We start from the raw sequence: 23,739 nt of genomic DNA, 5'->3' as shown, positions 1-23,739 counted from the left end.
ATACAGGCTTCATCCCAAATGGAACCCAAATTCCCCATTAGTGCACTAGGGCTGACTTTGTGTGGCGGGCATAATTTGTGTTTGTCTGAGTGAGTGGGTTGGTTGTTGTGTGTGTGTGTGTGTGTGTGTACTGTAGTGTCTTGACTTTACTTTCATTAATCTGATGACTGTTATTTATTTAATCCACTAACTATGTTTAATTGTTACCCGATTAAATTAATCATGTAACAATTAACTCATTAGGAATTTGGGACACCACAGAAGAGGCTGTTTAAAGAGTTACCATCTTCCAAATTCTGTAAGGTATATATATATATTACATCGATAAACAGTCATCCTATTAATCATTACCTCTTATCATATCATCATTCTGAACAGACGTTACCTCATGCATCTGCAAAAACCCCAGCCTTACTCATGATTCAGTACTACACAAATTGGTTTAATTATTTATTTACTAGCTAACTAATAACAGGATAACGTACACACTTAATACATGAAACAAAGGTCCCTAGCGGACTGACACAATATGGCATTTTACCCAATGAGAGAGAAAGAAAGAGAGAGAGAAAGACACTTTTCGTCTATACATTCTATAACTATTCTCCCATTAATCACATACTTTGCACACGAACCGCGGCCCGTTTGGAATAAGAAATCATGACTTTATTTACGTGTGGTTGTCTTTGTCCATCGTGTAGTCCCGAAGAGTTCACAGAGTTCACTCTTCCATTCGCTCCTGAAGCTGCTCATTTGAAGATAAGCCAGCCGTGCCGATGGTTCCACTGGGGTGATGAGAGAATAATAGTAGAGAGAATGATTTATTTCAGCTTTTATTTCTTTCATCACATTTCCAGTGGGTCAGAAGTTTACATGCAATGCTAGTAATTGAGTGTCTTTAATTTGTTTAACCTGGGTCAAACGTTTTGGGTAGCCTTCCACAAGCTTCCCACAATAATTTGTGTGAATTTTGGCCCATTCCTCCTGACAAAGCTGGTGTAACTGAGTCAGGTTTGTAGGCCTCCTTGCTCACACACACTTTTTCAGTTCTGCCCACACATTTTCTATGGGATGGAGGTCAGGGCTCTGTGATGGCCACTCCAATACCTTGACTTTGTTGTCCTTAAGACATTTTGCCACAACTTTGGAAGTATGCTTGAGGTCATTGTCCGTTTTGAAGACCCATTTGCGACCAAGCATTAACTTCCTGACTGATGTTTTGAGATCTTGCTTCAATATATCCACACAATTTTCCTTTCCTCATGATGCCATCTATTTTGTGAAGTGCACCAGTCCCTCCTGCAGCAAAGCACCCCCACAACATGATGCTGCAACCCCCGTGCTTCATGGTTGGGATGGTGTTCTTCAGCTTGCAAGCCTCCCCCTTTTTCTTCCAAACATAATGATGGTCATTATGGAAAAACAGTTATATTTTTGTTTCATCAGACCAGAGGACATTTCTCCAAAAAGTATGATCTTTGTCCCCATGTGCAGCTGCAAACCATAGTCTGTCTTTGGAGCAGTGGCTTCTTCCTTGCTGAGCGGCCTTTCAGGTTATGTCGATATAGGACTCATTTTACTGTGGATATAGATACTTTTGTACCTGTTTCCTCCAGCATCTTCACAAGGTCATTTGCTGTTATTTTGGGATTGATTTGCACTTTTCGCACCAAAGTACGTTCATCTTTAGGAGACAGAACGCCTCTCCTTCCTGAGCGGTATGACGGCTGCATGGTCCCATGGTGTTTACACTTGCGTACTATTGTTTGTAAAGATTAACGTGGTACCTTCATGCGTTTAGATATTGCTCTCAAGGATGAACCAGAGTTGTGGAGGTCTACAATTTTTTTCTGATGTCTTGGCTGATTTCTTTTGATTTTCCCATGATGTCAAGCAAAGAGGCACTGAGTTTGAAGGTAGGCCTTGAAATACATCCACAGGTACACCTCCAATTGACTCAAATGATGTCAATTAGCCTATCAGAAGCTTCTAAAGCCATGACATCATTTTCTGGAATTTTCCAAGCTGTTTAACTTCTCTGGGATATGTGGGACGCTAACGTCCCACTTGGCTAAAAGCCAGTAAAAATGCAGAGCGCCAAATACAAATAAATTACTATAAAAATACAACTTTCATGAAATCACACATGCAATACACCAAATTAAAGCTACACTTGTTGTGAATCCAGCCAACATGTCAGATTTCAAATAGGCTTTTCGGCGAAAGCAAACGATGCTATTATCTGTGGATAGCACCATAGTAAACAAAGAGAGAGAAGCATATTTCAACCCTGCAGGCGCGACACGAAATGCAGAAATTAAAATATAATTCATGCCTTACCTTTGAAGAGCTTCTGTTGTTGGCACTCCTATATGTCCCATAAACATCACAAATGGTCCTTTTGTTCGATTAATTCCGTCGATATATATCCAAAATGTCAATTTATTTGGCGCGTTTGATCCAGAAAAACACTGGTTCCAACTTGTGCAACGTGACTACAAAATATCTCAAAAGTTACCTGTAAACTTTGCCAAAACATTTCAAACTACTTTTGTAATACAACTTTAGGTATTTTTTTATGTAAATAATCGATCAAATTGAAGACGGGATGATCTGTGTTCAATACAGGATTAAAACAAACTGTAGCTAGCTTTCTGGTCTTGCGCCTCTATCTAACAGTACACTTCATGTTACCCTCGTTCTGGATGGCCGTACTTCTTCATTACACAAAGGAGAAAACCTCAACCAATTTCTAAAGACTGTTGACATCCAGTGGAAGTGGTAGGAACTGCAAGAAGGTCAATTAGAAATCTGGATTCCCAATGAAATCTCATTGAAAAGAGAGTGACCTCAAAAAAATATCTGAATGGTTTGTCCTCTGGGTTTCGCCTGCTAAATTAGTTCAGTTATACTCACAGACATGATTCACACAGTTTTAGAAACTTCAGAGTGTTTTCTATCCAAATCTACTAATAATATGCATATCTTATCTTCTGGGGATGAGTAGCTGGCAGTTGAATTTGGGTATGCTTTTCATCCAAACGTGAAAATGCTGCCCCCTATCCTAGAGAAGGCACAGTCAACTTAGTGTATGTAAACTTCTGACCAACTGGAATTGTGATTCCGTGAATTATAAGTGTTTGAAAAACAATTGTTGGAAAAATTACTTGTGTCATGCACAAAGTAGATGTCCTAATCGACTTGCCAAAACTATAGTTTGTTAACAAGACATTTGTGGATTGGTTGAAAAACAAGTTAATGATTCCAACCTAAGTGTATGTAAACTTCCGACTTCAACTGTACCTTTCTGTCACGCCCTGGCCTTAGTATTCTTTGTTTTCTTTATTTTTTTTTAGTTAGGTCAGGGTGTGACATGGGGAATGTATGTGTTTTTGTATTGTCTAGGGGTTTTGTATGGTAAAGGGGTCAGTGTCTTGTCTAGGTGCTTGTATGTCTATGGCTGCCTAGATTGGTTCTCAATTAGAGGCAGCTGTGGTTCATTGTCTCTGATTGAGAGCCATATTTAAGGCAGTCATAGGCATTGGGGTTTTGTGGGTAATTGTCTATGTTGAACGTTTGTTGCTTGTCTATGCACTTACGTCATTTAGCTTCACGGTCGTTTGTTGTTTTGTTTAGTTTGTATTCAGTGTTCGTTTCGTGTTTTCCCTTCTCTAAATAAAAGAGAATGTATTTTGCACACGCTGCGCCTTGGTCCTCTCTCTCACCCATAGACGATCGTGACAGAATTACCCACCAGAATCGGACCAAGCGGCGTGTAAAGCAGCAACGGGAGCAGCGCATAAAGGATTCATGGACATGGGAGGAGATATTGGATGGAAAGGGACCTTGGGCACAACCGGGAGAATATCGCCTCCCTCGTGAAGAGCTGGAGGCAGCTAAAGCCGAGAGGAGGCGATATGAGGAGGCAGCACGGAAGCAAGGCTGGAAGCCCGCGAGTACAACCCAAAAATGTCTTAGGGGGGGCCTAAAAGGGAGTGTGGCGAAGTCAGGTAGGAGACCTGCGCATACTCCCTGTACTTACCGTGGAGAGCGAGAGTACGGGCAGACACCGTGTTACGCAGTAGAGCGCATGGTGTCTCCTGTACGTGTTCATAGCCCGGTGCGGGTTATTCCACCTCCCCGCACTGGCAGGGCTAGATTGAGGATTGAGCCGGATGTCATGAAGCCGGCCCAACGCATCTGGCCACCAGTGCGTCTCCTCGGGCCGGCTTACATGGCACCAGCCTTACGCATGGTGTCCCCGGTTCGCCTACATAGCCCGGTGCGGGTTATTCCACCTCCCCGCACTGGTCGGGCAACGGGGAGCATACAACCAGGTAAGGTTGGGCAGGCTCAGTGCTCAAGGGAGCCAGTACTCCTGCACGGTCCGGTATTTCCGGCGCCACCTCCCCGCCCCAACCCAGTACCATCAGTGCCTACACCACGCACCAGGCTTCCTGTGCGTCTCCAGAGCCCTGTGCCTCCTCCACGCACTAGCCCTATGGTGCGTGTCTCCAGCCCATTACCACCAGTGCCTACACCACGCACCACGCTTCCTGTGCGTCCTGTTCCTGCTCCCCGCACTAGCCCTGAGATGCGTGTCCCCAGCCCGGTACCACCAGTTCCGGCACCACGCACCAGGCCTACAGTGCGCCTCAGTCGGCCAGAGTCTGCCGTCTGCCCAGCGGCGCCTGAACTGCCCGTCTGCCCAGCCCCATCTGAGCCATCCATCTGCCCAGCACCATCTGAGCCATCCGTCTGCCCAGCGCCATCTGAGCCATCCGTCTGCCCAGCGCCATCTGAGCCATCCGTCTGCCCAGCGCCATCTGAGCCATCCGTCTGCCCCGAACCATTAGAGCCGCCCGTCTGTCCCGAGCCGTCAGAGCCGTTCGTCAGTCAGGAGCCGCTAGAGCCGCCAGTCAGCCAGGATCTGCCAGAGCCGCCAACCAGCCAGGATCTTCCAGAGCCGCCAACCAGCCAGGATCTGCCAGAGCCGCCAGTCAGCCAGGATCTGCCAGAGCCGCCAGTCAGCCAGGATCTGCCAGAGCCGCCAGTCAGCCAGGTTCTGCCAGAGTCGCCAGCCAGCCATGAGCAGCCAAAGTCGCCAGCCAGCCATGAGCAGCCGAAGTCGCCAGCCAGCCATGAGCAGCCAAAGTCGCCAGCCAGCCATGAGCAGCCAAAGTCGCCAGCCAGCCATGAGCAGCCAAAGTCGCCAGCCAGCCATGAGCAGCCAAAGTCGCCAGCCAGCCATGAGCAGCCAAAGTCGCCAGCCAGCCATGAGCAGCCAAAGTCGCCAGCCAGACATGAGCAGCCAAAGTCGCCAGCCAGACATGAGCAGCCAAAGTCGCCAGCCAGACATGAGCAGCCAGATCCGTCAGCCAGCCATGAGCAGCCAGATCCGTCAGCCAGCCATGAGCAGCCAGATCCGTCAGCCAGCCATGAGCAGCCAGATCCGTCAGCCAGCCATGAGCAGCCAGATCCGTCAGCCAGCCATGAGCAGCCAGATCCGTCAGCCAGCCATGAGCAGCCAGATCCGTCAGCCAGCCATGAGCAGCCAGATCCGACAGCCAGCCATGAGCAGCCAGATCCGTCAGCCAGCCATGAGCAGCCAGATCCGTCAGCCAGCCATGAGCAGCCAGATCCGTCAGCCAGCCATGAGCAGCCAGATCCGTCAGCCAGCCATGAGCAGCCAGATCCGTCAGCCAGCCATGAGCAGCCAGATCCGTCAGCCAGCCATGAGCAGCCAGATCCGTCAGCCAGCCATGAGCAGCCAGATCCGTCAGCCAGCCATGAGCAGCCAGATCCGTCAGCCAGCCATGAGCTGCAGTCCCTCAGTCCGGAGCTGCAGTCCCTCAGTCCGGAGCTGCCGTCCCTCAGTCCCGAGCTGCCGTCCCTCAGTCCGGAGCTGCCGTCCCTCAGTCCGGAGCTGCCGTCCCTCAGTCCGGAGCTGCCGTCCCTCAGTCCGGAGCTGCCGTCCCTCAGTCCGGAGCTACCCCTCAGTCCGGAGCTACCCCTCAGTCCGGAGCTACCCATCCGTCCGGTGGCGCCCTTTGGGATGGTCTTCAGTCCGGGACTTGCTACAAGGGTCGCCGCTCCAGAGGCGCCACCAAAGCGGGTATTGACAATGGTGGAGTGGGGGCCACGTCCCGCACCCGAGCCGCCGCCATAATAAGGCCCACCCCGGACCCTCCCCTTCAATGTCAGGTTGTGCGGCCGGAGTCCGCACCTTTGGGGGGGGGTACTGTCACGCCCTGGCCTTAGTATTCTTTGTTTTCTTTATTTTTTTTTAGTTAGGTCAGGGTGTGACATGGGGAATGTATGTGTTTTTGTATTGTCTAGGGGTTTTGTATGGTAAAGGGGTCAGTGTCTTGTCTAGGTGTTTGTATGTCTATGGATGCCTAGATTGGTTCTCAATTAGAGGCAGCTGTGGTTCATTGTCTCTGATTGAGAGCCATATTTAAGGCAGTCATAGGCATTGGGGTTTTGTGGGTAATTGTCTATGTTGAACGTTTGTTGCTTGTCTATGCACTTACGTCATTTAGCTTCACGGTCGTTTGTTGTTTTGTTTAGTTTGTATTCAGTGTTCGTTTCGTGTTTTCCCTTCTCTAAATAAAAGAGAATGTATTTTGCACACGCTGCGCCTTGGTCCTCTCTCTCACCCATAGACGATCGTGACACTTTCAAGTTACAGTATTTCATCCATACAGTTTTTAATGACATCACAAAATGAAAAACAATATTACATTCATATTGTTATGTTAGAAATATTATTACATTATTCACTTTTTGGATGTTAGAGTTTTGGGTGGGAACAGACATTCCTTTGGTTGATACTAAAGTTAAAGAGAGAGTCCTCTCCTGCTTAATTTACAACCAAATGGGAGCTTTCAACCCGGCAGTTCCCTCCTCCCCCCTTTGCGGGTGGGAGAGGGTCTGGTTACTGTCAGCCGTTGCCAAGCTGATCTGACCCATTGTGATCCTCACAGGACAGTCATGACAGTAGTTTTCCACAACACAGTGGATTCATGTGATGGGTTGAAATTGATGTGATGATTGTTGTTGGTAGCAACTGTGTGGATAGTTGGAGGATTGTTTTTCATTAGTTTGTGTGATTGAGTTGAAACAGACAGCGAATTATTGCTGAAATGCTAAGAGCTGATTCCCATGTGATTAACTGGTCATTTTTAAACTTCAAACTGTCTCTCCTAAGTTCTTTTTCTCTCCCGCCCTGGCTTTCCCTACTATATCTCTCTTTCATTTTTTCTTTCATACTCTCCCTCTCTCTCAGTTCTGTGTCTTGATAATGTGTCATCTTCCTCTCTCTGTGATCCCTCACTCCTTCCTCGTTTGTCTCTCTTCTTCTCTCTGTGATCCCTCACTCTTCCCTCTTTTTCTCTCTTCTTCGTCTCTCAATGTCATTGCTCATTATCTCTGAATCACTATTTTTATAACGCCTTCTTTCTTCACATTTCTTTTTCTGACAGACCATGTCTGTGGCTTTGAGGACAAGCACATCTGCGGTTTCTCCCAGGACCGGGGCGACAATTTTGATTGGACAAGACAGAACCACCTGACCCAGAACCCCAAGCGTTCATCCAACACCGGCCCAGAGATGGACAGGAGTGGCACCAAAGAAGGTAGGCTACACTCTTAGATGTAAAGGAGCCTGGAATAACCTTTTGAGGTTCTAAAAATTGCCACAAAGGTTTCTCGAGAAACTCCTCTTAACATTTTCTTCGAGGAACTCCTGTGACATGATGCATATCTTTTCTCAAAATACGCATATACCGGGCTGCCTGTGTAAATGTTCAAACAGGAAACTTTTTGTGATGGAAGGGGGAAAACTTTTAATAATATATTGTAGCAGTAGCATATCAGAAGATGTGAGGCATGGCCTAATGTTATTCCTGTTCATCATATAAAGTTTGTACACTGCAAATACAAAATGTCCTTGAATGTTTATACATATTACACGTGCTAATATCATATTAGCATTGCTGATTACATAGAGCTCCGTGACAGTCATCCAAAATGCAATGACCTCTTTATATAGTAATAAAGTGTTAGTTACTCCAACATTGGGATTTGCATAGGCCCTTGAGGAACTGACACACGTCTTTAAGCCTCATTCAAGCTACAAAACTGTTAGTGTTCAACCTTAATGTGAAGCTTCGGAGGGGATTTTGTTGTGGGGAATCTTCAGAATGGATAAGCAACCTCATTTTCGAGTGTGGAGCTGCAGCATTTCTGATCTAGGATCAGGTCCCCCCTTTTATTCGTTATGGCTTAAAAGGCAATACTGATCCTAGATCAGCACTCTTCTATTAGGCACTTTGGTAATATGGGCCCAGGTCTTTTGAGCAGAAATGATCCAAAAAGGATGTAAAATCAACATATTTTTTAAACTTTGGACACAGGGCCAATGAGAATATACTAACGTAGGTGCACATTATTTCATAGCACTTACAACTGTCATACCTATTTGTGTCACGCAGAATTCACAAGGATTTACAGATAAACCCACATATAAAAGGGGACCAAATCCACTGTCTCTAACCAACCCTCTGTCTCCCCTCTACCACCCGTCTAGGTTGCTACATGTACATTGAGGCCTCTCGTCCCCGGGTACCGGGGGACACTGCCCGTCTCTTGTCCCCCCTCTACAACGTCACCGCTACCAGGGGCCCCAAGGGTTCTGGTTGTCTCCCTTACTGCATCTCTTTCTTCTACCACATGAAGGGCAAGCAGACCGGTGAGTACATAAGCAACACCGGTTCAGAAGTAAAAGTAAGTAACCTTGTCTAAGCTAGAATGTTTCTGTAGTGTGAGGCAGCTTGATGTACAAGTACACCCCCTGGACAGGACACTTGTTTTGCAGGGCCTTAAAACCTATTAGGGCTAAGTGTCCCGCTAGCGGGACAACTTCCGGTGAAACTGGAGGGTGCGCAATTCAATAAATAATCATACAAATTATGGATATTAAACATTTAGGTACATGTAAGTGTCTTATATCGGTTGAAAGCTTAAATTCTTGTTAATCTAACTGCACTGTCTGATTTACAGTAGCTATTACATCAAAAGCATGCCATGCGATTGTTTGAGGACGGCGCCCCACATCAAAATATTTTTACACCGGCACAGGTTTCATAAATTCACAAATAGCGATTAAATATTCACTTAATTAAAAAAAATCTTCAGTTGATTTGTAATCCAAAGGGTCCCAGCTATAACATGTAGTGTCATTTTGTTAAATAAAATCCTTCTTTATATCCCAAAAAGTCAGTTTAGTTGGCGCCATCGATTTGAGTAATCCACTCGTTCAACAGGCAGAGAAAGGAATCCGAAAACCTACCCCTAAACTTTATTTCAACAAGTCAAATTATGTTTCTCTTTACTCCTCAGATACCCTAAAATGTAATGAAACTATAATATTTCTTACGGAAAGAAGTATGTTCAATAGGAAACCGATTTTAGCAGGTGCGTTCTGTCTTCATGGCGCGCGCAAACACGAATTTCCAAGACTGTGTCCCTGTACTAAAACTGATATTTCTTCTTCGTTTTTGAAATTACAAGCCTGAAACCTTGAACAGACTGCTGACACCCTGTGGAAGCCATAGGAATTGCATCCAGGGAGCTAATTTCTAGTATGCCCTTATACTTTCCATTGTAAAAGCATGGTCTCTAACATAGGCTAATGTGATTAGCATGAGTTTGTAAGTAACAAGAACATTTCCCAGGACATAGACATATCTGATATGGGCAGAAAGGTTAAATTCTTGTTAATCTAATGGCACTGTCCAATTTACAGTAGCTATTACAGTGAAATAACACCATGCTATTGTTTGAGGAGAGTGCACAATTATGAACTTGAAAACAAATTAATAAACCAATGAAGTACATTTGGGCAGTCTTGATACACCCTTTTTGCAATGGTTCATTGGATCGGTCTAAAACTTTGCACATACACTGCTGCCATCTAGTGGCCAACATCTAAACTGCACCTGAGCTGGAATAATACATTACGGACTTTCTCTTGCATTTCAAACAAAATGGTACCAAATTGTTTTTAAATGCATATTTTTTTAAATATTATCTTTTACCAGATCTAATTAATGTGTTATATTCTCCTACATTAATTTCACATTTCCACAAACTTCAAAGTGTTTCCTTTCAAATGGTGTCAAGAATATGCATATCCTTGCTTCAGGTCCTGACCTACCGGCAGTTAGATTTGGATACATGTATGTAATTTTGGGCGAAAATTGAGAAAAAGGGTCCAAACCTTTTTTTAAGTGCAGGGTCTCGTGCCCGTGGGGACCAGGCCCAATTTAACCCCTGAGTGTACATCGACGTGCACACACACATACATACACGCATGGACGCGCACGCACACGCATGCAGACAGCCAGACATACTCCATACGCACGCAGCACAAACACACACATACACACAGACAATGTTCACATTTACGTGCACACACATGCACACACACACAGGGCAGACTGGCATAGCCCTTGCTGCTGCCGTGAGACAGTCTCCCTAGCCAGGACAAAGTGGGCATGCTTACTTTATCATTGTCTTACTTGGACTGGACAGGAGACGACAATTAGCACATAAGGACATAGATAGATGGGACAATAAGGACATAGACAGATGTCAAATACACCCTGTCAGATGTGTCCCTGCATGCATGTGTGTGTACTCCTCAAAAGCAGGTAGTGGTGGTAAGAGAAGGGGGCAGAGGGGTTGTCGCTGGGTGATTTACGAGAGGGGGCATGACGCAATCAGTCACTGGGGAGGTGGTTCGTCATAGCGCGTGCTATCGGACGGGTTTATCGAGTGCATAGATCTTGTGGCACACTTTGTCCATGTCAACAACCTGGCCCTGCTGATTTATGGGTGTGGAGGATCTGAGTGTGTTAAAACAAGGCTGTTTGTGAATGGGCATATATGTGTGTGTGTGTGTGTGTTTGTTCCCCTTGGAACCATTGTCCCCCCCGTCACTCTACAGGTACTCTAAGTGGTGTAGTTAGAGGTGTTCCCTCTGCGGAAAATGAAGTGATTCTAATCTATCATATTGTAGAAGAGTGGTTGTATCTGTTGTATAGGGAAGTGTAGGAGGAAGACCGATGCCTAGATCCCAAATCGATCACAACCTCTTAATTCTGTTAAGGGATGCACACCTCTCTTCCAGTTCCTCAGTCCTGCAAACCTTGAATTGGCATTGAATCTCTCTCTCTCTTTATCCCTCTCTCCATTCTCAAATTGTTTAATTAGTCGTTGCCCACTGACTGCCCCTGAACCCTCACCCAGACCACTCAACACATTTTCTCCCTTTCCTTATTCTCTCATTCTCCCTCCCTGCTATCTCTCTCCCTTCCGCACTACCTCTATGTCTCTTCTGAATGTGGCAGACCAGTGGCAGACCAGACACACTCCTGAAATATCCTCCCTCCGTTCCGAGGCATTATCGACTCACTTCTCAAGGCTAGAGTAATGCTTTTTTAATAAGGGCTGACTCTTTAAGTCAGACTGCCATGACCCTAGAAGACAAGGAAGATCAGCTGGTCAAAATGGAAGTGGAGAGACAGTAGTCCATTAATCCCGGCCCTTATTTTAGAGGGAATTCCCCTACACTCTTAGAATTATTATTCACCTTTATTTAAACTGGGAGTCACATTGAGATAAAACTATTTTACCAGAGAGCCCTGTATACGTTTACAAATAAAACCTAATACATAAATAAAACACAACAGCCCTACATAAACAGTACAACTAAAACACATTATAATAAAACACATAATACACAACATTAAACATATTTAAGAAAATCGCATTCCGTAACATAAAAGCCTGAAAGGCAACCGAATATTGTCAGGACCCGGTGTGAGAAACAGTCACTAATAGTCGGCAGAACCCAGAAGATGAGGCAGACACAGCAGTACTACAGACGGTGGTTTAAGATGAATGTACCAATGTAACAATGGATGTGGAAATGGCTTTTTACATTGTAGAACCAGTTTATCAGTTGTAATTGCAAATTGGGTAATTGTATGGTCCTGGGGGCCAAGTGCTTATGTTATTGTAGGCCTACCTGTTTGATCTCCTGTTAGACAGACTCGGTTTGGTTTCTCAAGGGGAGCCTGTACAGTTTTGCCCTCGACCTGTTTTCGTTCAGAAAGGACAAGCTATTTCTTTTGGGCTATTTCTTGAGTATATTTGTTAAATCTACTTGTATATTTTGTGTGATACGACGCTTTCACCATTGGATCACCAAGACCTGTAAATAAATCTACACTCTTGCATTCTGCTGATTGCATGCCCTTACAACTGATACAAGGTCCCTATTTTACAATTACATTTGCTAATCAAAATGTGTTAAAATAAAATAAATGAAAAGGGCTGTCTGGTAATAGGTAATAGACAAGATTTGTAGTTGAAAAAGTCGTTGCATGTATAGATAATTTGTATTACTTGACATGAGACTTGAATTGAAAACTTGTGACTCGCCTTGAGACTCAAACCTTGTGACTCGAATAATAGTGACTTGGTCCCACCTTTGCTGCATTCAAAGTAAACACTGCTGAGATGGAGGATCTTCGGCAGTTCGGATTGAATACTGGCCTTGATTGCTGATTACAGCTGATTACTTAGCGCTTGGTAAGACTACTAAGTCTGAAAACGTCTGAGAAACTTGACACTTCTTCTTTACTGGCCTTGTTAATAAGTTCAAAGGGAACAGGAAGAAACGTCCTGTGTGGCTCAGTCAGTAGAGCATGGTGCTTGCAACGCCAGGGTTGCGGGTTTGATTCCAATGGGGGACCAGTTTGAAAAAGTATGAAACGGTATGCACTCACTACTGTAAGTCGCTCTGGATAAGAGTGTCTGCTAAATGACAAAAATGTAAAGATACACATTATTATAACAAGTGAGAACAGGCCCCTAAAGGCAAGCTGCCAATGGACAACAGTCTTGTGTGGCCAGACACCCCATTCACATGGCAAGAGAGGTTACAAACGCTGGTGCTGTGCCACACACACTCTGCCAATCTCCCACTCCTATTCAATCTTTGTCACGATATCACATGATATGCAGTATTTCAGCATAAGAGATGGCCATATATATTCATCATCGCTACTCTGTTCTATTCATATCCTCTGTGTCCTTCAGGCAGCAGGAATATGAAATCCCACGAGGCCTGTGTCGAGCCGCATGCAACATGGCTAATGATAATAACAACAATTCTGCATTTCATCTGTAGAAAACCCATTTCTCAGGAACTGAAGTGCTAGATAACAAATTGAGTGACTCTTAATAGTGTTGACAACTGCTGGAGGATTGCAACGATTCAGCTCCTGGGGAGGAAGGAGGGGGGTGAGGGAGTGTCAGCGGTAGTGTCACTATAGCAACTCGGCTCTCTTTCTCTCCATCGCTTTCTCTCTCCCTCTCATGGTTTTCTTTCCTTCATCTTTCTCTCCAATTCCTAGTCCTGTTTGTCCCTCCTCCTCCCTCTTTCTTTCTCCACACTTCTCTCTCCATCCCCTCCATCTCTCCCTCTATTTTAGAAGCGGTGATTAACTTTTCTCAATAGGGGGGCGCTATTTTCACTTTGTAAAAAATCGTGCCCAAATTAAACTGCCTCGTACTCTATTCTAGCTCGTACAATATGCATATTATTATTACTATTGGATAGAAAACACTCTCAAGTTTCTATGATGGAAGCTCAGCAAAAGTAGGAACCATTTATGATGTTATTTCGTATTTCTGTGGAAAATGTTTAGTCCTATTATCCAGCGTTTTGGCGGGCGCTGTCTCACTATAACGTAAGCTGTATGTCGTACTAAAGTTATTTTTAAAAATCTAACACAGCGGTTGCATTAATAAGAACTAGTGTATCTTTCATTTGCTGTACAACATGTATTTTTTTGTAAAGTTTATGATGAGTTCTTTGATTAGATTAGGTGACTGTCCAAAATATATCAAAATATATAATATATATAAAATTTTGTGCAGTTTGGCTACGTATTCATTGTAAAACCAGGATTTGTAGCTCTAAAAATGCACATTTTCGAACAAAACATATATGTATTGTGTAACATGATGTTATAGGACTGTCATCTGATGAAGTTTGTCAAGGTTAGTGAATAATTTAATATCTTTTGCTGGTTTTTGCGATCGCTACCTTTTGCTGCTGATAAATGCGTTTGTGTGGTTGGCTATTGTGGTAAGCTATCCACATCGACGGGGCAGTAGTGGAGAAGGTGGAAAGTTTTAAGTTCCTCGGTGTACACATCACGGACAAACTGAATTGGTCCACCCACACAGACAGCGTTGTGAAGAAGGCGCAGCAGCGCCTCTTCAACCTCAGGAGGCTGAAGAAATTCGGCTTGTCACCAAAAGCACTCACAAACTTCTACAGATGCACAATCGAGAGCATCCTGTCGGGCTGTATCACCGCCTGGTACGGCAACTGCTCCGCCCACAACCGTAAGGCTCTCCAGAGGGTAGTGAGGTCTGCACAACGCATCACCGGGGGCAAACTACCTGCCCTCCAGGACACCTACACCACCCGATGTCACAGGAAGGCCATAAAGATCATCAAGGACAACAACCACCCGAGCCACTGCCTGTTCACCCCGCTATCATCCAGAAGGCGAGGTCAGTACAGGTGCATCAAAGCAGGGACCGAGAGACTGAAAAACAGCTTCTATCTCAAGGCCATCAGACTGTTAAACAGCCACCACTAACATTTAGTGGCCGCTGCCAACATACTGACTCAACTCCAGCCACTTTAATAATGGGAATTGATGGAAATTATGTAAAAATGTATCACTAGCCACTTTAAACAATGCCACTTAATATAATGTTTACATACCCTACATTACTCATCTCATATGTATATGTATATACTGTACTGTATATCATCCACTGCATCTTGCCATCTTTATGTAATACATGTATCACTAGCCACTTTACCTTCTTCTGGCTGCAAGCCCGACGTCGGTACACTTATGACAACAGCCAGCTCAAGTGCAGGGCGCGAAATTCAAAATATATATTTTTTAAATATTTAACTTTCACACATTAACAAGTCCAATACAGCAAATGAAAGGTACACATCTTGTGAATCCAGCCAACATGTCCGATTTTTAAAATGTTTTACAGCGAAAACAGCACGTATATTTATGTTAGCTCACCACCAAATACAAAAAAAGGACAGACATTTTTCACAGCACAGGTAGCATGCACAAAGCCAACCTAACTAACCAAGAACCAACCAAACTAACCAACAAACAACTTCATCAGATGACAGTCTTATAACATGTTATACAATAAATCTATGTTTTGTTCGAAAAATGTGCATATTTCAGGTATAAATCATAGTTTACATTGCAGCTACAATCAGAAATTGCACCGAAAGCAGCCATAATAATTACAGACACCAACGTCAAATACCTAATTACTCATCATAAAACATTTCTGAAAAATACATAGTGTACAGCAAATGAAAGACAGGCATCTTGTGATTCCAGCCAATATTTCCGATTTATTAAGTGTTTTACAGCGAAAACACAATATAGCGTTATATTAGCTTACCACAATAGCCAGAAAGACAAGCCATTTCCCAGCAGTAAAAGTTAGCGATCGTAACAAACCAGTAAAATATATATATTTTTTGACTAACCTTGATATTCTTCATCAGATGACAGTCCTATAACATCAGGTTATACATACACTTATGTTTTGTTCGAAAATGTGCATATTTAGAGCTGAAATCAGTGGTTACACATTGTGCTAACTTAGCTACTTTTTCCACAACGTCTAAACAGCAACGATATTTTTCTGACACTTTTTCTGACACACATATTCTGACCAAATAGCTATTCATAAACATAACTAAAAAATACATGTTGTATAGGAAATGATAGATCCATTAGTTCTTAATGAAATCGCAGTGTTAGAATTCTAAAAAATTACTTCATTACGATATGCAGCTTCGGTATAGCTAGAGTACCCAAACGTTGGGCGTCGGCGACTAGTTCACATGTACGACAGATATATGAAATAGCATCATAAAATGTTTCTTACTTTTGCTGATCTTTCATCAGAATGTTGGACAAGGTGTCCTTTGTCAAGAACAATCGTTGTTTGGATTTAGAACGTCCATTTTCCCTCTCGATTTAGCAAGCACACTAGCTAAGTGGCTCGAAGCTCTCCATGTCAACAAACGGAAGAGAACGGAACACGGCAAAACTCCCGAAAAATTTTCAATAATCTGATGAAACTATATTGAAAAAACATACTTTACGATGATATGGTCACATGTATCAAATAAAATCAAAGCCGGAGATATTAGTCGCCTATAACGGCAGCTAAACAGAAGGCAAATCCAAGTCCCCCTTCGCGCTCTCCAGAAAACAGGAAATGGGCGGACACGTCATACAAAGAGCTTGTATTCCACTTCAGACCAAGATAAACACTACATTTCTTCTCTCACCGCCTCTTGACATCCAGGGGAAGGTCTATGAAGTGCACGTATACTCTTACGTATCATGCCCATTTATAGGCAGGAAGTAGAACAGAGCCCCGATTTCAGACTTTCCACTTCCTGGTCAGGAAGTTTGTGCCAAATGAGTTCTGTTTGACTCACAGATATAATTCAAATGGTTTTAGAAACTAGAGAGTGTTTTCTATCCAATAGTAATAATAATATGCATATTGTACGAGCAAGAATTGAGTACGAGGCTGTTTGAAATGGGCACCTTTTATCTGGCTACTCAATACTGCCCCTTCAGCCCAAACAGGTTAAACTATGCCACTTTATGTTTACATACCCTACATTACTCATCTCATATGTATAGACTGTACACTATACCATCTACTGCATCTTGCCTATGCCGTTCTGTACCATCACTCATTCATATATCTTTATGTACATATACTTTATCCCTTTACACTTGTGTGTATAAGGTAGTAGTTGTGGAATTGTTAGGTTAGATTACTTGTTGGTTATTACTGCATTGTCGGAACTAGAAGCACAAGCATTTCGCTACACTCGCATTAACTTCTACTTGCACACAATCCCGGATCCGGGAGCACCCTCATCAGTAAAAAAGGGTTAGTGTGTTTTACAGCGAAAACACAATATAGCATTATATTAGCTTACTACAATAGCCAACCACACAACAGCATTGATTCAAGCCAACAATAGCGATAACGAATAAACCAGCAAAATATATTAATTTTTTCACTAACCTTCTCAAACTTCTTCAGATGACAGTCCTATAACATCATATTACACAATACATATAGAGTTTGTTCGAAAATGTGCATATTTAGCGGCACAAATCGTGGTTATACAATGAGAATAGTAGCCAAGCTGCAAACAAAATGTCGGGAGAAATCTTGGGAGAGGCACCTAATCTAATCGATAACTAATCATAAACTTGACTAAAAAATACAGGTTGGACAGCAAATGAAAGATACATTAGTTCTTAATGCAACCGCTGTGTTAGATTTTTAAAATTAACGTTACTACGACATACAGCGTGCGCTAAAGCGAGACCGCACCGAAATTAATGGCGGAATAATAGTTTGACATTTTTCAACAGAACAACGAATTAACATCATAAATAGTTCTTACTTTTTGATGAGCTTCCATCAGAATCTTGGGCAAGTTGTCCTTTGTCCAGAAGAATCGTTGCTCGGTTGTAGATTGTCGCCTTCAACTTTGGAATTAGCAGTAAACATTAGCCATTCACTATAACGCAGCACTAAGAAAATTCCGAAAATCGCAATATACTGATATAAAATGATATAACTCGGTTTAAAATAACTACATTATGACGTTTTTAACACCTATATCGAATAAAATCAGAGCCGGATATATCTAAGGCCTATAACGAGAGCTTTCCAGAACGCCATCCTGAGGTCTGTCTTGCGTCATGGCGAATGTTGAAAAGAGTGTACCCCACGTACCAAGACCCTTTATATGGCCTCAGATCTGCCTAGCAACTCCATTCCAATTCTCATTGCTTGCTGACATCCAGGGGAAGGCGTATGCAGTGCATGTCGACCAATAGAATACATGCAAATTAATAAACTGACCCTAGAACAGATTGCCTGATTTCAGATTTCTCACTTGCTGACAGGAAGATTGCTCCAACTTGAGTTCTGTTTTACTCACAGATATAATTCAAACGGTTTTAGAAACTAGAGTGTTTTCTATCCAATAGTAATAATAATATGCATATTGTACGAGCAAGAATTGAGTACGAGGCAGTTTAATTTGGGAACGAATTTTTTACAAAGTGAAAACAGCACCCCCTATTGAGAAAAGGTTAACATCTGCTAACCATGTGTATGTGACAAATAAAATTTGATTTGATGATTTGATTTGAAGCTAATATAATGCTATATTGTGTTTTCGCTGTAAAACACTTAAAAAATTTGAAATATTGGCTGGATTCACAAGATGTTTATCTTTCATTTGCTGTACACCATGTATTTTTCATAAATGTTTTATGATGAGTATTTAGGTATTTCACGTTGCTCTCTGTAATTATTCTAGCTGCTTTGGTGATATTTTTGATTGTAGCTGCAATGTAAAACTATGATTTATACCTCAAATATGCACATTTTTCGAACAAAACATAAATGTATTGTGTAACATGTTATAAGACTGTCATCTGATGAAGTTGTTTCTTGGTTAGTGACTAATTATATCTCTATTTGGTCGGTTTTGTGATAGCTACCTATGCGGTAAAAAAATTGTGAACATTTTGCTATTGTGGTTAGCTAATATAAATACATATTGTGTTTTCGCTGTAAAACATTTTAAAAATCGGAAATGATGGCTGGATTCACAAGATGTGTATCTTTCATTTGGTGTCTTGGACTTGTGATTTCATGATATTTATATGCTAGTATTTACTTGTGGCGCTATGCTAGTCAGCTTTTTTACTGATGAGGATGCTCCCGGATCCGGGATGGTGACCAAGTAGAAGTTAACTTCTTTGGTATAGGAGGCAGCATTTTCACTTTTGGATGAATTTTGTGCCCATAGTGAACTGCCTCCTACTCTGTCCCACACGCTAATATATGCATATTATTATTACTATTGGATAGAAAACACTCTGAAGTCTAAAACTGTTTGAATGATGTCTGTGAGTATAACAGAACTCATAAGCAAGGCAAAAACCTGAGAAAAAATCCAAACAGGAAGTGAAAATTCTGAGAGTGGTCGTTGTTAAAGTCATCGCCTATTCAATTCCCTGTAATATATGGATCTGTTTGCACTCCATACACCTTCCACTAGATGTCAACAGTCAGTAGAACGTGGAATGAAGTTTATGCTGTGTTGTGGGACCGGATGGGAGGGGAATGAGTCAGTGGCAGAGTGCCAGTTCTTGGTCACGCGCTTTCCTCATTATATCGTCTTGCGTTCCATTACTTATAGAGACTGAAAAGAATTCTCCGGTTGGAACCTTATTGGATATAAATGATAACAACATCCTGAAGATTGATTCTCTACTAAATTTGACCAGTTTATTCGACCTGGAATATAACTTTTTGAAGTTTTCGTCCGACGTTTCCCTGCATCTGCGCGAGCATTTGGACACGTGTACTACACATGCTAGCAAAATTAGCTAATTGGACATAAGTAATGGACATTATCGAACAAAACAACGATTTATTGTGGAACTAGGATTCCTGGCACTGCATTCTGATGAAGATAATCAAAGGTAAGGGAATATTTATGATGTAATTTCGTATTTCTGTTGACTCCAACATGGCGGAAAAATGTTACATCTGAGCACTGTCTCAGATTATTGCATGGTGTGCTTTTTACATAAAGTTTTTTTTAAATCTGACACAGCGGTTGCATTAGGAACAAGTGTATCTTTAATTATATGTAAAACATGTATCTTTCATCAAAGTTTATGATGAGTATTTCTGTTATTTGACGTGGCTCTCTGTAATTACTCCGGATATTGGAGGCATTTCTGAACATGGCGCCAATGTAAACCGAGATTTGTGGATATAAATATGCACATTATCGAACAAAACATAAATGTATTGTGTAACATGATGTCATATGAGTGTCATCTGATGAAGATGTTCAAAGATTAGTGATTAATTATTATTAATGGTTTTTGTTACTACTATACTACTTTTGCTGGGAAAATGGCTGTGTTTTTCTGTGGCTATGTACTGAGCTAACATAATTGTTTGGTGTGCTTTCCCCGAAAATCCTTTTTGAAATCAGACATGTTGGCTGTATTCACAACATGTGTAGCTTTAATTTGGTGTCTTTCATGTGTGATTTCATGAATGATTGATTTTTATAGTAATATATTTCAAATTGGCGCGCTACATTTCTTCTGGATTTTGGCCAAGTGGGACGCTATCGTCCCACCTATCCTAGAGAAGTTAACAAAAAGTGATAAACATTGATGATTCCTCGGCAGTCCTGCTGCTGTCCCTCTTTCTCTCTCTCTGGGCTAACCAGACCCGTACAATTTTTTTTATGGATCCAAAGCTCATTAAATGTTGTTCAATGCTGCCGCTGAGCCCAAAGAGGGAAAATGAGGGGGCGGGAGACACAGAAACATGGCTTATGGGTAATTAAGAGGGAGAGTGAGGACAGGATAGAGCGAGAGAGGGAGAAAGACAGATAGAGGATGAGTGAGTGAGGGTGTCACGGCCTGATTTGTTTTACCTGTCTCCACCCCCCTCGAGAAGTCAAATCAAAATCAAATCAAATTTATTTATATAGCCCTTCGTACATCAGCTGATATCTCAAAGTGCTGTACAGAAACCCAGCCTAAAACCCCAAACAGCAAGCAATGCAAGTGTAGAAGCACGGTGTAGAAGTCACCCATCTTACCCACTTATCCCCTGGGTATTTATACCTGTGTTTTCTGTCTGTCTGGGCCAGTTTGTCTTGTTTGTTCAAGTCAACCCAGCGTTTTGTCTCAGCTCCTGCTTTTCCCCAGTCTCTCTTTTTCTCGTCCTCCTGGTTTTGACCCTTGCCTGTCCTGACTCTGAGCCTGCCTACCGTCCTGTGCCTTTGCCACTACTCTGGATTATCGACCCCTGCCTGGCTTGACCTGTCGTTTGCCGGCCCCTGTTGTTGCAATAAACATTGTTACTTCAACACAGTCTGCACTTGGGTCTTATCTGAAACCTGATAGAGGGAGGCAGTGAGTGAGTCTGTGAATCCTAAACCACCCCCTCTCCTCTACCAAGTCGCTCAGAGGGCCCTCCATTGTCACGTGTTGCTGACGAAACTCAGAGGGTAACTTCCAGAGAGTGGCGAGGGGATCAATAAACCCATCAACTATTGGACACACTCGTGACTTGAATGATGTTCCACTTTTAAATAATAATTAAATGAACATGAAATTCAAACTAACAAATCCCCCTGTTGTTTTACAAGATATAAACCTCAGTAACAGTTAAACATTTGGGAGTTATTTCATCTGTTACATATGTCTCAATATGATACAAGGAATATATGTCTCATCTGTTACAAAAGTCTCAAAATCAAACAAATGCATGTGACATATAATTAGGCACGCCTCTCCATACTTCTTTAATCAAATGGGCCAAACTTCAAACATACCGCGGTGCGTGTCGGGATAGCACTTCGCTCTGACGCCTGCAGCCTTGCCGGCTTTGGCCAAAGTGGTTGTCGAAGGGTCTAATTCAGCGTCTCCCAAACTCGGTCCTCTGCACCCCAAGGGGTGCATGTATAGTTTTCTTCCCCTGACACTACACAGCTGATTGAAATGATCAAAGCTTGATGATTAGTTGATTATTTCAATCAGCTGTGTAGTGCTAGGGCAAAAAGACAAAACGTGCACCCCTTGGAATCCCGAGGACCGAGTTTAGGAAACCCAGGGCTAATTAGCCCCTACACCACTCAGTCCTGGGTCCCCCCTGGGTGGAAGTTTTGGTTTGACCCTTGCAGTAGACAGCTGATTTAAATAATCAAAGCTTGATGATGAGTTGATTAGGGAGAGATTTGAGATTCAGCCACTGGGATTCAGCCAGTGAGTGAGTGAGTACTAAATTGAACTGCAGAGACTCAGTCCAAGTCTCTACACTTCTCCAAAAGTGTGTACTCATTCACTCACCCCATGCATTCAAAAGCATTAGATTGGTCCTTCCCGGTCCTTGGATTTTTCTGTCCCTTTAAATCCATAAGGGGGGAGTGAATGAGTGCACACTTTGGGAAAAGGGTAGATAATCAGAATGTAGACTACCACAGAAATGACTGAGATGAGGATCTCAGTTCTAATGGAGTTGTCAATCAGACACTCATCAGACCAACATGCCAGGATAGGTCAAAGTTAACCAATGAATATGCTAAGTCACAATTGGTTTTCAGACACACTCCAACAACCAACCACCATGGGAGGGGTTCAACAGTCATAAATCATGTTTTTCATGAAATGTGACGAAATTTGGATAAAACCAGATCAAAGTATGATGACCAAAGTATGAAAAATGTTGCTTCTACATTGATAAAGTTTGATCATAAAGTTACTGGTCCCCTCCCCCACGTCAAATACTTGGATTCAGGAGGCGGGATTATTACAAAGACAGGGTGACATCACCCTAAATCAAATTTTTATACACCAATGGTTACATTATATTCTCTTAACTAATTTAAGTAAATACAGCCATTTTTCTCATCCATTTACACACAAAATCAAATCAAATTGTATTGGTCACATACATGTGTTTAGCAGATGTTTTTGCGTGTGTAGAGAAATGCTTGTGTTTCTAGCTCGGGCGGTGCAGTTGCCGTACCAGGTGGTGATACAGCCTGACAGGATGCTCTCAATCTGTAAAATGTGTGAGGGTTTTAGGTGCCAAGCCACAGTTCTGCAGCTTCCTGAGGTTGAAGAGGCGCTGTTGCGCCTTTTTCACCACACCGTCTGTGTGGGTGGACCATTTCAGTTTGTACGCCGAGGAACTTGAAGCTTTCCACCTTCTCCACTGCGGTCCCATCGATGTGCTCCCTCCCTGTTTCCATGGCTGCAAGGGAAAGTATTGAGTAGCCAGTGAAATCGTGCCCATTTCAAACGGTCTCGTACTCAATTCTTGCTCGTACAATATGGATATTATTATTATTATTGGATAGAAAACACTCTCTAGTTTCTAAAACCGTTGGAATTATTTCTCTGAGTGAAACAGAACTCCTTTGGCAGCACTTTCCCTGACCAGGAAGTAGAATGTCAGAAATATATGCTCTCTTCAACTTCCTGCCTATACATGGTCATGACACGTAGGAGTCTACGTACACTCCATACGCCTTCCTCTGGGTGTCAAGATGATGTGAGAGAAGAAATTTTGTGTTTATCTTGGTCTGGGGTGGAATAAAAGCTATTTCTTTGACGTGACCATCCACTTCCGGTACTCTGAAGCGCGCGACTTGGAAGTGCGATTGCCTTCTGTTTTGCTGCCGTAATGGATGACAACTATCTCCGGCTCGGATATTATTTGATACATGTGACCATATCATCGTAATGTATGTTTTTTCAATATAGTTTAATCAGATTATTTAAATTTTTTCGGGAGTTTTGCCGTGTTGCGTTCTCTGACTGTGTTTACGTTGGAGAGTTCCGTGCCACTCGGCTAGTGCCAATGCTAAGTGAAGAGGGAAATTTGCCGTTCTGAATCCAAACAACGACTCATCTGGACAAAGGACACCTTGTTCAACATTCT

At 42.7% G+C, this 23,739-nt stretch overlaps 1 protein-coding gene across 1 annotated transcript in view; it reads left to right on the top strand.

Annotated features, from left to right (window-relative positions):
- The window catches only part of LOC120023365 (MAM domain-containing glycosylphosphatidylinositol anchor protein 1-like), a 246,431-nt gene that overhangs the window by 198,200 nt on the left and 24,492 nt on the right, over window positions 1-23,739 (top strand). Inside the window, exons 14-15 of the mRNA XM_038967372.1 lie at window positions 7,485-7,637; window positions 8,591-8,752. Coding sequence (XP_038823300.1) covers window positions 7,485-7,637; window positions 8,591-8,752 — 315 coding nt within the window. The remainder of the gene's footprint in view (window positions 1-7,484; window positions 7,638-8,590; window positions 8,753-23,739) is intronic.

Source organism: Salvelinus namaycush, chromosome 28 (genome assembly GCF_016432855.1).
Source record: "Salvelinus namaycush isolate Seneca chromosome 28, SaNama_1.0, whole genome shotgun sequence".
Classification (NCBI taxonomy): domain Eukaryota; kingdom Metazoa; phylum Chordata; class Actinopteri; order Salmoniformes; family Salmonidae; genus Salvelinus; species Salvelinus namaycush.
The sequence above is the reverse complement of the archived record's forward strand: the minus strand, read 5'-3'. Positions and strand labels throughout refer to the sequence as shown.